The sequence below is a fragment of the Pseudophryne corroboree genome, chromosome 4 (genome assembly GCF_028390025.1).
Source record: "Pseudophryne corroboree isolate aPseCor3 chromosome 4, aPseCor3.hap2, whole genome shotgun sequence".
NCBI lineage: Eukaryota > Metazoa > Chordata > Amphibia > Anura > Myobatrachidae > Pseudophryne > Pseudophryne corroboree.
The window spans coordinates 205,509,409-205,522,860 of record NC_086447.1 but is presented as its reverse complement, the minus strand read 5'-3'; the positions used below and the strand labels follow the sequence as shown (position 1 = coordinate 205,522,860).

At 46.2% G+C, this 13,452-nt stretch overlaps 2 protein-coding genes across 7 annotated transcripts in view; one reads left to right on the top strand and one right to left on the bottom strand.

The window, feature by feature from the left end:
* The window catches only part of THAP4 (THAP domain containing 4), a 227,011-nt gene that overhangs the window by 75,312 nt on the left and 138,247 nt on the right, over positions 1-13,452 (top strand). The window lies entirely within an intron of this gene.
* Positions 1-13,452, bottom strand: part of ATG4B (autophagy related 4B cysteine peptidase) — a 132,467-nt gene that overhangs the window by 32,835 nt on the left and 86,180 nt on the right. For 4 of the 6 annotated variants that reach the window (XM_063915833.1, XM_063915839.1, XM_063915835.1 and 1 more), the window contains exons 2-3: positions 10,930-11,031; positions 411-482 (exon numbers count right to left, since the gene is read on the bottom strand). In XM_063915833.1, the coding sequence (XP_063771903.1) occupies positions 411-482; positions 10,930-11,031 (174 nt within the window). The remainder of the gene's footprint in view (positions 1-410; positions 483-10,929; positions 11,032-13,452) is intronic. The other 2 variants (XM_063915837.1, XM_063915838.1) reach the window with 1 other exon arrangement.

Genomic DNA, 13,452 nt, shown 5'->3' with positions numbered 1-13,452 from the left:
GACAAAAGAGAAATGAAAACTATTCCCCTACGATGAAAGTTGGAAGAAGTGTGATCTGACTGAACAGGCCATGACTGCTAACAAATGTGTTACATATACTAAAAACCAGATGTAAATGACCAAGAACTGCTTGTACTGATAAGACTGGAGAAACACCTCCTCTCCATAACATTGGACCACACATACAGTGTATGTCACAATATATGAGTGCATGGGATGTATATATCTAACAGCAGTGGGTTAAAAAGAAGCGCCAGTGACCAATTAATTATGAACAGTTTAATTGTAATGCAGAGAAGAGCCGACACACAATAGCTGCAAAGTGCAAGAAAATTATAAGACGTTTATAAAAATACAAACAACGGTTCTAGTATAAAACCCCCTAGTGCTGTTTCCACACAGATACATACCTATTGCTGGGAAGTTCCTTCGGTAAGTGAACCACAGTCTGGATGTCACATCCTTCAGAATCTCATCCTTCTCTGTATAAGGAGATGGGACAATAGATGAGTAGTGACTACATGAAATATCCCAAAAGATATCTTATTCTGGAAGCCTTGCTTTCAATTTACTGATGGCGATTAAAGTGAAAAATGATGCCAGTTAAACAGTCAGAAATCTGTCCCCTTGCAGCCACCGTAGAGGTGCACAGGAAAAAGGAGATTTTTGTCTTACCTGTTAAATCCTTTTTTTCTGAAGCCATGGTTGACACTGGGCGCCCACCCTTCCACTTCTCGCGATATGGTCTGACACTGGAGACAGTGGGATGTCCCAAAGCTGTCCCTTTACGGGCGGGAAAGCTCCTGAGCTGCACTGAGGACCCGAGCTGAATCAGCCGAGGCGAAGGTGTCGAACCTATAGAACTGAAGGAAGGTATGAGCCAAAGACCAAGTCGCTGCTCTGCAACGTTGCTCTGCCGAAGCCCCACGACGGGCCGCCCAGGAAGTCCCAAGTTGAATGGGCCTTAACGGATGCCAGAACTGGCTTCCCAGCCAACAGGTAACCCTGCCGGACCACAACTCTCAACCATCTAGCAATGGTCTGCTTGGAGGCTGGCCAGCCTCTCTTATGCTCATCATAGAGTACAAACAGAGAATCCGTTTTTCGAAAAACACTACTGCGCTGTACATAGATACGCAAAGCCCTGACCACATTAAATGTGGCCATGGCAGAATTGTCATCCAAGGAATCCGAGGGAGAAAAGGAAGGTACCACTATCTCCCGATTTATATGAAAACTGTAGACTACCTTAGGAAGGTAGTCAAGGCGGGTACGTAGAACAGCCCGATCCAAATGGAAAATCAAAAAGGGAGACCTGTGAGACAGAGCTACCAAATCTGAAACTCGGCATGCAGAGGCGATAGTGAGCAAAAATACCGTCTTCCAGGTGAGCCAGTGGAGATCAACCTCCTCCAAAGGCTCAAATGGAGCCTTTTGTAGAGTCCGAAGGACCAAGGATAAATCCCATGGGTTAACCGGTGGCACATAAGGTGGTTGGATATAGGGAGGCCAATCCCGGGCCGTTTTTTCAATCCCAGGATTCGGGATTGAAAAACGCTCAATCCCAGGATTGCAGTAGGGATCAGTGAAAAAGGGTGTTGGAAGCAGCGCTGGAGGGTAGGTAGCGGCGCGGAAGGGAGGGAGGGTGTAGGTAGCTGGGCGGGGGGGTGTAGGGAGCTGGGCGGGAGGGTGTAGGTAGTGGGGAGAGTTGGTAGCGGCGCAGGAGAGAGGCTGTTAGCACTGCACGGAGGGAGGGTGGGTGTAAGTAATACCACTTACTATTAGGTGGGCGTCAGCCATGGACACAATGAACACGGCGGCATTTCAAATGAAGTTCCGGCCGCCAGCCAACCAGAGCTGGCGGAACGGCAGCGAATCAGGGAAGCAGCCGCAGCAGTCGCTCCTGATTGGCTGCCGCTGCTGTGGCAGCTTCCCCGATTGGCTGCCGGTCCGCCAGTTCGGACTGGCTGGCGGCCGGCGAAGTGCCGCCGTGTTCAGCGTTTGTCTATGGCTGCCGGCCGCCTAATGGTAAATTGGATTACTTACACACCCAACCTCCCGCACATGCGCAATGGATTCAAATCCCGGCATTTTTGGGCCCAAATCCCGGGATCCCGCCGATCCCGGGATTGGCCTCCCTAGTTGGATATGAAGAACCCCCTGCAAAAATGTTTGGACAGCGGAGCATCGAGCCACGCGCCTCTGGAACAATACAGACAGAGCCAGTACCTGGACTGCGATACACCACTTAAAATAAGTACGCCACACAATAGTATATCCGTGCCGTGGAAGGTTTCCTAGCAGATATAGTGTCGATAACCTTAGGAGAAAAACCCCTTGCTCTCAGGACCGATCTCTCAACAGCCAACCCATCAAAGCCAGACGCTGAAGATCCGGATGCAGATAGTCCCTGCGACAGCAAGTCTGGGCGTTTCGGGAGAGGCCATGGAGGGGAGAGGGAGAGTGGATACGCATACCAAACCTTTTTAGGACAGTGGGGAGCGATCAGAATAACTGTTACCGCTTCAGATTTGAGCTTGCGAAGAACCCACGAGAGAAGTGCCACAGGTGGGAAGAGATACACCATCTGAAAAGGCCAAGGCGTCTATGAGGTACGTGCCCGGGTCCCGTGTTCGGGATCCGTAAAGGGGAAGCTTATGATTGAGTCGGGAGGCAAACAGATCGAACTGAGATCGTCCCCAGCGGGTGACCAGCATCCTGAAGACCGTGGTATGGAGAGACTACTCGCCCGAATGGACATCCTGTCAGCTGAAGAAGTCCGCTTCCTAATTTAACACACCAGGAATGTAGATTGCAGAAACGGCTGGCAAAAATTTTTCCGCCCACCGCAAGATGTAAAGAAAAAATAGAGAGCACAAAACAACCTTGAAACTATTAGAAAAAATTGTTTATTAATTATATAGTTTTTTTTCTGGTGTAAAATCAATGCAGTGTTTAAAAATCCATGACAGTTCATATTGGTACAACCAGCAAAATGTATCAAATAAACTGTTATAATACAACTGGATACTGTGACATATAGGGGTAAATTTACTATGATGGGAGTTCTATTTAAGATGGGATGTTGCCCATAGCAACCAATCAGATTCTACTTCTCATTTATTTAGCACCTTCTAGAAGATAATACCTGGAATCTGATGGGTTGCTATGAGCAACATCCCATCTTAAATAGAAGTCCCATCTTAGTAAATTTACCCCATAGTATCAATCACAGTTATGTATTTAATTTTGCACTAAATTACTTAATAAAAACTCCTAAACAAAAGTGCATATATTCAATGTTGAAACAGTCTCCACGGACATGCAATATAAAAAGCTGTTCTTTAGGTGATTTTGTGCTCTTTATAGTAAATGAAGTGGTTCACAATTGCTGGCCAGCTTTAGATCTCGTTCTAGGAAGTGTCGTGCACGACTCCTGCTACCTTTGTGGTACCACCTATATACCTGTAGGAAGGCTCTGTCTGTGCTCCGAGTGGTTAGCGAAACCGTTATCACAAGGTGTCCCGTGGAGCCACTACCTCCATAGCCTAGATGTCAGCGCGGACCGCTCAGATCGGGGCTTTGATCCGCCTCAGCAACCATCACGGTCAGTGACTCGCACAGCCGCGGTCTCCGTGTGGCAGGATAACCAGTGCAGGCAGCTCAATTGGGAGTGCTGTAACCGCTAATAGCTATTGATAATCCCATAGCGCCGTAGTCTCCGTGTATCGGAAGGACCGGTGCGGGCGGCGTAATCACTCGATAGTAGCTGGTAGGTCCAATAGGTGTAATGGATAACAGGGATTGCGTCCCTGAGTCCTGACGCGTTTCTCGACCACCAAGACAGAAGCATACACACAAATATAATTGATGGGTATAAAATATATATATATATATATATATATATATATATATATATATATATATATATATATATATATATAATAAAACTCATGAATTAAAATGAAAAAATACCCACGTATATATGCTTCATGTCAAATAGATAATAAATATTTTTAAAGACGACAGCAGTATCCCAATATACATAACTACTATAGTTATTACTGATTCTAACCTTTCTGAATAAACCATAGTATCGAGAACAATTTCTTTAACAGCTAAAACTCGAAATTGTGCGTTGCCTGTAGCAACGCCACAATTATCTGACAATCATTTATATATTATATTTATTTATTAAATTAATACTTCACTGTATTCAAAATAAATATAAATTAAATGTATATTTAATACATTCCTATCCGCAAGATGTGGCCGACCTCCTTCATGGCTGCAAGACTGCGAGTGCCGCCTTGGTGGTTTATGTAGGCGACTGCTGTTGCGTTGTCCGACTGGATTTTCAGGGTCCCACTTGAGACAGCGCCATGAAGACCGCTCGCAGTTCTAGAACATTGATGGAAATCTTGCTCTCCTGACGTGTCCACCAACCCTGAAAGGAGCGATCGTCCACTACAGTACCCCATCCATGGAGACTGTCGTGAGGATGACCCAAACGAGGATGCAGAAGACACGACCCTTGTTCAAGTGTGACGTGTGTAGCCACCACAGGAGTGATAGACAGGTGTCCCTGGAGAGGCTGATCCGCTGTAACTTGAGATGCAGCGGAGAGTGATCCCAGTTCCGCAGGAGTTCCAGCTGCAATGGTCTGGAATTAAACCGCGCATACTCCACCATTTCAAAGCAAGAGACCATTTTCCCCAGAAGTTGCATGCAAAAGTGAACTGAAACCGTCTTCTGAGCCAGGAAGGTTCGAATCATCTCCTGTATGGCTCTACACTTGTCGTCCGGGAGAAAGATTCTCTGTGCCCGAGAATCTAATAGTGCTCCCAAGTGAATCATGCATTGAGATGGTGTGAGGCTGGATTTTCGCCAATTGATCAGCCAGCCGTGTGTCTGCAAAAACGTCAGAGTGATGCAGATGTGCTCCTGAAGACTGGCCTGAGACTGCGCCATAAGAATGAAATCGTCCAGGTATGGGAGGATGCGGATTCCCTGCAACCTCAAATGAGCCATCATTACCGCCATCACTTTGGTGAACACTTGCGGTGCTGTGGAGAGTCCGAACGGCAACACCTGGTAATGATTTTGCTGAATTGTAAACAGAATAAATTTCTGGTGACTGTCCCGAATGGGGATGTGCAGATACACATTCTGAGCGTCTAAAGAGGCCATATAGTCTCCCTGTTCCAAGGCCTGCATGTAAGATCTGAGGGATTCCATGCAAAACTTTGGGACTCTGAGAAACCGATTGAGGGTTTGTAAATTTAGCATAGGAAGGAAAGAACCTTCCGGTTTTGGAATGAGGTAGAGGCTTGAATAAAAACCTGTACTGCATTGATCAATTGGCACCGGAACAATGACCTCCCGTGATTGCAGGGATTGAGCTGCCTGTTGGAGAGCAGTAGCCTTGGCGAGGTCGGCAGGCAGACCTGTGGGGAAGAATCGTCTGGGCAGTCTGTCTGAACGCAAGGGCGTAACCTCTGGATACAATGCCCGTAATCCAGACGCCTGATGTAGTCTGATCCCAGACCTCGGTAAAGCAAGGACGACCGCCTACCCTGGAAGCCTCCAGGAGAAGACTAGAGCCTGGCGTTTTCTGGGGCTGGCGTCCTTTTGCCTTTGAAGGTTTAATAGAGGGAGCTTGGAAACGGGAAGAACACTGTCCCCAGGCCTTACCCTGCGGTCGAAGGGAACGAAAGGTAGGAGACCTAGTTTTAGGTGCAGCGGAGGGCAGAAAAGCAGTTTTAGAAGCTGCCACTGTGGCCACAATTTTGTTCAGCTCTTCGCCGAAGAGTACCTCTCCCAAAAAGGGTAGGAACTCCAATGCCTTTTTAGAATTTTCCTCCACGTGCCAAAAGCGCAACCAAAGGGCACGTCTACCCGCCACCGATGAAGCAGAGATTTTAGAGGAAAATGTGCCAGCGTCAAGAACTGCCTCTCCTAAGAAACATATTTGATGAGGTCAGAACGTTGCATGTTCGACCGGAGGCCCTCCAACCAGCCGCCAATAGCCAAGGAAACCCAGGCTGAAGCATTAACAGACCTGTGGGCTGCTCCTGCATTGGAGTATATGGACTTCAGGAACTGTTCCAGTTTCCTGTCGGTGGGTTCCTTCAGAGACGTTACGTCTGGAATGGGAAGGGTAGAAGACTTTACCAGGCGGGCAACATGTGCATCCACGGGCGGCGGACACTCCCACTTCTTTCGGTCCGATTCCGCCATGGGATAAAAGGAGGAATTACGTTTGGTCACTAAAAACTTTTTATATGGATGAGACCAAGCCTCCTTAAAAAGATCCTCCAACTGCATGGAAGGGGGAAAGGCAGACAAATACTTCTTTTTCTTCTTAAAGAGAAGCATCTGTGCATCAGGTTGAGAGTCAGTATCCTTGATTTGTAGGATCTCCCTAACTGCGTTGACTAAGGCTTCCACCTTGGCTAAGCTCATTTGACCATCTGAAGTCGGAGACTCTACAGTATCCGAATCCTGATGATCTTCCCCTTCTTCAGAAAATTCCTCTTATTGGGATTCCTCTGACTGTATAAGGGGTAGCGCTGGTGAAGATTTACTTCTGCGCTTAGAAAAGACCCCAGGGCTTGTTGGAGGTTAGTGGAAACCTGAACCAACTCTTGTACTGATTGTGACAAACCCTGGACCCATGCAGGTTCAGTAGTTTGTTGTTGTTCTTGTGTTTGTGGAGGGGAAGGGTCTGCGCCTACCGTGGAAACAGCGACCTGCAGAGCTCTGTTAGCTGCCAGTTGGGAAGCCAATTCCTTCATAGCCAAGGCCAGGGAAGCATCCAAGGTCAGTTCCGACGAAGTAGAACTTTCCACAGCAGTACCACCAGGTGCCTCAACAGAGCAACGGTCACAGAGCCCTGTGTGGTCCTGCACCATACAAGAAAAATTTTCCTTGTATGCCGTACAAGTATAGGCGTGCAACCCAGTAGTTCTCTTCTCCTTCTGGGATGCTTTGGAAGACCCCTGGAGGGCATGTTCCAAGCTGTCACAAAAACCGACACACTCACAAATACAAACCTAGAAATATAGGTAAGAAGAAGATAGGGCTATGTAACACTGGTCTAGAGAGCCACGAATAAAGGAATAAGTGGGTCTGGTACTGCAGCTGTGAGCACACCACAGTAGTAGCAACTGTTCAGGTGAACAGTGATACTACACCACTAATACAGTGTACTTCAATACCCCTAGCAGTGTTCAATAGAGAACAGAGAAAAAACTGGCATCGTTTGTCCAAGTACCAACACCATGAGGTGAGGTATGGACTATACAACCTGACACCTGTTGCAGTATTGGTATAAGGGAGGCAGGTTTTGCTCTTTAAAGCAACTTTTTTCTCTCCCTGCGCTATTCGTTTAGAATGAAGCAGTACGACATGAATAAACTTGATTCAACGAATATTGGAATGTTTATAATCAATTTTTATCAATGATGACTAGTCTCATGTAAAACAATAAAATAATATCCTAGATACAAAAACACAGTATATTCAAAGAGGTGGATCATATATCTAAAAACTATAAAACACTATCCATGGGGGACTTCACCGTCAGCTGCATTGATAAAGTGTCCGAGCTCTTATATGAAAATTCCCACACAGTTTTGCAGGTATTTATCCAGCAACGTGAAGCAAACAGTGCTTTGCAGTGAAGAATAATAAACTCTATTATTAAGAGTATTTACGTGCACTCCCAGCAGGATGATACATCTGAGGTATGCGAGAGGTGTCCTTCAACGCCGGAGTTTTTTTATCCGGCACTGGGGCTCTGCACACCGCAGGTGCCTTTAGCTGAGCGAGCTCCCGTCTTTTAGCCGCCGCGTGCAGCGCACTCCGCCTCTTAGTGATGTAGCCTCTCAGTAGTAGTATACACGTCCTCATATAACATATATTTTACAGCGACAGGTAAACGTCCACCGGGTCCCCAATGGGCAACTTCTCTAATTATTACTTTGTAATTTAGCGCCAGGCATCAGTGGTTGTAGGTTTTGCTCTTTCCCCAATAGATTGTAGCAGTGTATGCACAAGCACTTCTTCCCGTGAAACGCCCAGCGGTGTTCTGCTCAGCCAGGCTTAAAATGACCGCTGAGTTTGCAGAGATGGGAGGGGTGAAGGAGGAGGGAAGGAGAGAGCGCTCTAGAGGCTGTGGACCTATAGATAGGATCAACCAACAGGGTTGGGACAGAGATACTGGATATCGCCGCCCCCTCTGGAGCCTCTGAAGGGACCAATTCCCGCTATTTAATGTCCCTGGTGGCCTAGTGGTACCTTAGGAGAGCACCCAGTGCCACTGCCAGGACCGCCTCACCCCGGCGGTGTGTTCCGCACTGTCGGTCTCCCGCTGAGCAGGAGAACAGTTACATGTGAGCTCCCGTCTGCTGCGGCTGCTCCTGATGTCAGAGAAATACTGGGGCGGCTGGCTGTGTAGACAGGGACCCAGCTGCAGAGCAAAGCGCTGAAGCGGGCAGCGGTAGCGCTAATTGCGCTAGTCGCTGTCACCGGAAGAAAGTGAAAGTATACAAAAAAATTTAAATAATTAAAAGTTATCAGGGCTAAAAGCCCTGCTCCTTAGAACCGTGCCCTTTCCTGAGAGCAGCAAGGAAAAAACTGACTGGCCTGAGGCAGGCTGGGTAAAGGGGAGGAGGGGCCTCGCAGGCTGCACTCAAACAGTTTGACTCCTTGCTGCCCAGGTTGAACGTCTACCTATACCCACTGTCAGACCAATGCAATATTGGCCTACCCCAATTCCTTGAGATGGGCGCCGCTGAACATCACACCCATACATCACTGAGAACTAGACTGCGCCAATCATCTTGAATTCATGAAGTTATGTGAACGTGTCCTATACATGCACTGGCCATGTTGTGATTTAAGTTAATATTCTTGAGAATATAGTTTATGAATTTAATAGGAACTAGTTAAATCTACAGCATGAGGCAATCTGTACCTCATGCCTCATTGCTGCCTAGTGTTCTTCCTGCTGGATGGTGGTCACTAGGTCGACATGAGTTAGGTCAACATACATTGGGTCGACCACGTTTGATCAACATGCATTAGGTCGACATGAGTTTTTTAAAAAAAAATACCGTATATACTCGAGTATAAGTCGACCCGAATATAAGCCGAGGCACCTAATTCTACCACAAAAACCTGGGAAAACTTATTGACTCGAGTATAAGCCTAGGGTGGGAAATGCAGCTCTAGCCGTACACAGCCCTCAGTGCCAGATATGCCCTCATAGTGCCAGATATGCCCCCACAGTGCTGCCAGATATGCCCCCACAGTGCTGCCAGATATGCCCCCACAGTGCTGCCAGTTATGCCCCCACAGTGCTGCCAGATATGCCCCCACAGTGCTGCCAGATATGCCCCCACAGTGCTGCCAGATATGCCCCCACAGTGCTGCCAGATATGCCCCCACAGTGCTGCCAGATATGCCCCCACAGTGCTGCCAGATATGCCCCCACAGTGCTGCCAGATATGCCCCCACAGTGCTGCCAGTTATGCCCCCACAGTGCTGCCAGATATGCCCCCACAGTGCTGCCAGATATGCCCCCACAGTGCTGCCAGATATGCCCCCACAGTGCTGCCAGATATGCCCCCACAGTGCTGCCAGATATGCCCCCACAGTGCTGCCAGATATGCCCCCACAGTGCTGCCAGATATGCCCCCACAGTGCTGCCAGATATGCCCCCACAGTGCTGCCAGTTATGCCCCCACAGTGCTGCCAGATATGCCCCCACAGTGCTGCCAGATATGCCCCCACAGTGCTGCCAGTTATGCCCCCACAGTGCTGCCAGTTATGCCCCCACAGTGCTGCCAGATATGCCCCCACAGTGCTGCCAGATATGCCCCCACAGTGCTGCCAGATACGTTCCCTCCCCAAGTGCCAGGTATGCCCCACAGTGCTGTTACTTACCCCTCCGTCGATCCCGCGCTGTCTTCTGGAGGGACACGAAGCACACAGCGTGCGCGGCTCTCCTGTGTCCCTCCTGCATCTTCGGCGGCCGCGGCGGGTCTATTATAGGAAGTGCCGGTTCGTGATCAGAGGTCACGAACGGGTATTTCCTGTAATAGAACCGCCGCTGCTGCCGCCGGAGATGCAGGAGGGACACAGGAGCGCCGCGCGCTGTGCGCTCCATGTCCCTCCTTCACACTGCTCTGCCTCTGCCTGCACTGACTCGAGTATAAGCCGAGGTGGCTTTTTCAGCACAAAAAAAAGTGCTGAAAAAGTCGGCTTATACTCGAGTATATACGGTATATATAATTTTTTGACCTTTTTTCATACTTCACGATCCACGTGGACTACAATGGGGAGCGTTAACCATGCAAAGTTCCCAGTCACTTTTCGCAGAAAACGACACCAGAAAAAGTAGTAAGCCACATGTCAACCGTTTTCCATGTCAACCTAGCACATGTCGACCTAGTGATCATGTCGACCAAACGTGGTCAATCCAATGTATGTCGACCTAACTCATGTCAACATAATGAACCACATCCCTTGTTGTAGTCTCTTGAATGGGTCCACTTCCAAAATACTAAAGATCGGTCACATACAAATACAAGAAATATATTAAAATCTACGTATTTGTTCAATTGAAAAACGCTGCCTTGTTCAATTGTAATTCATTTTACACCAGATTAAAATAAATGGATATTGAATCTAGTTTCCTTGGTAACAGGCAGTATTCAGATAACTTTACTACTTCTTGTCTTCCAGTGACTTTTTGTCATACTTACATGTGTGTTGCCTAAATTGTTAACTTGAATTGTTAAATCAATTGATCATATATAAACAAAAATAAATGGGAGCAATACTATAAAAACACAATTTATAGTCACTATATGAGAATAATTAGAAAGTAGAGAACAGATCTGGCAAAAGTAGTTCTAGTACCTGTCAATGCACTGTACTTCTTTCCCAATATCCAGACTGGCTCTGCCGTCTCAGGGAAATCTGGAGCATCCGCAAACCGCAGAGTGTCATAGGTGAGTGTTGCTACAATGTGATAAAACACAATACAGAACAATACTTTAATTATGCCCTTCACATTTTTCTTTTCATGGATTGTTAATTGTTTGATGCAAAGAGCAATTTCCTAATAGACATAAATACATGGTTATAGCTATATTTAATGGAAAGTCATTCCCAATTAATATGGTGACACCGTAAAGGCCAAGTAAACCCAAAATTTAAATTTCCATATATAATTCATGAATATACTGATCAGCGTCACCTTAACATTCCACTGCAGCTCCCTCCACGCTGCAGAGAGAGGAAGCTTTATGACCATTTATAATGGGGTCTGATACAGGTCACATTATTATGTATTATAGATACAGACATTGCATCCGGAAAGTATTCACAGCGCTTTCCTTTTTCCACATTTTGTTATGTTACAGCCTTGTTCCAAAATGGAATAAATTAATATTTTCTCTCAAAATTCTAACACAATACCCATAATGACAACGTGAAAAAAGTTTTTTTTATTTGATTTTTGCAAATGTATTAAACATAAAAAACTAAGAAATCACATTTACATAAGTATTCACAGACTTCGCTCAATCCTTTGTTATGCACATTTGGCAGCCTCAAGTCTTTTTGAATATGATGCCACAAGCTTAGCACACCTATCTTTGGGCAATTTCGCCCATTCCTCTTTACAGCACCTCTCAAGCTCCATCAGGTTGGATAGGATCCGTCGGTGCACAGCCATTTTCAGATCTCTCCCGAGATGTTCAATCGGATTCAAGTCTGGGCTCTGGCTGGGCCACTCAAGGACATTCACAAAGTTGTCCTGAAGCCACTCCTTTGATATCTTCACTGTGTGCTTAGGGCCGTTGTCCTGCTGAAAGATGAACCATCGCCCAGTCTGAAGTCAAGAGCACTCTGGAGCAGGTTTTCATCCAGGATGTCTCTGTACATTGCTGAATTTATCTTTATCTCTATCCTGACTAGTCTCTGTAGAAGTAAAAAATATTATACACACATTCGCATGTGCAAACTCCAAACAGAGTGGCCTCTGTTTGTGCACGTTGCCGCCGTGCGTGTGCATACACGCATGCTACGTGCCCGGGCCTTGCGCATTAACGCATGGCAAGAATATTTACAGTAGAAAACGCATTCGCACAGAAAAGCCACAAAGACATATGCAATTCTTTATTCACATAGTGCATAATATACACATAGGGGGTCATGCCGAGTTGATCGCTCGCTAGCAAGTTTTAGCAGCCGTGCAAACGCTAAGCCGCCGCCCACTGGGAGTGTATTTTAGCTTAGCAGAAGTGTGAACGGTTGTATCGCAGAGCAGCTACAAAAATTGTGTGTGTAGTTTCAGAGTAGCTCATAACCTAAATTAGCAAAATGTGAAATGAGTATGATACATAATTATAGCACATTAGCTCCTACAGGCATCAATAAAGACTTTGAATTGAAATTGTTTTTATAAGTGAAGGGTTTTATTAGGTTTTTATCAATGTAATGCTATATTTTATCTGCAATGTGTGTAATTTTATGTATTTATTTTTAATTTTTTATACTCTGAATATTGCACTGAGTCCGGAATTATCCCCTCAAAGATGGCGCACTAAATACATGAGGACGATCTGTTTGGTACAAGACAATATCTCTCATGAACAATGATGGGGGAAAATACATGTGGTGCGTCAGCGGCAACGACATGTCCGGGATTAGAGGTGGAACGCAAAGACTCGCCGCGGCCGGATATGACGTACACGGAAAGACGTCATCCCCGGAAGTAGCGGTGGAACGCACGTGCGGGCCAGCGGACGGACGTGACGTACATTAAGGAAACGGGAACACGGAAGTGAGGCTCCGGTGCACCTTAATGAGGGAGAGATTTTGGCGCCCAAGAGGGGAGTAATGAATACCCGAATAGGAAATGCGGAACGGGTTCATGTGGATGTTATATATAGATTGTTTAGAGGATAGTAAATCCATGTCTGGCAATAGGTTTTTTACATGGGATATGAAGTCATCATTAAGAGGGGTATAAAAGGATATCCTTGGGAGGGGAGAGTACATGCCTTGAAAAAGATACTGGGAAGTATTGAAACGCGTTGGATAATGGTCGTTTGGAGTCTGGAACTGATCCATAGGAGGAATTGCGAGGTACTGGGGACGCCTAGTTGTATTTCATTCTGCCTTGTTTTTTCTATCACATGGTGAGAGTCCAGTCATTAATTCTGGCTTTTATAATATACAATTAAAGCAATATTACACTATTTTTGCTTTTATCCTCTTTTATGAGATTCTTATAATGGAGAAATATATGGATGAAGAGATGGAATAACATTAAGGATTAAATCCTCTCCCTTTCATGCGTATATTGTCTATTGAATAATAGACAATACCATATGGTACGGATTCTACCTACACATATATTAAAATTTGGGTTTC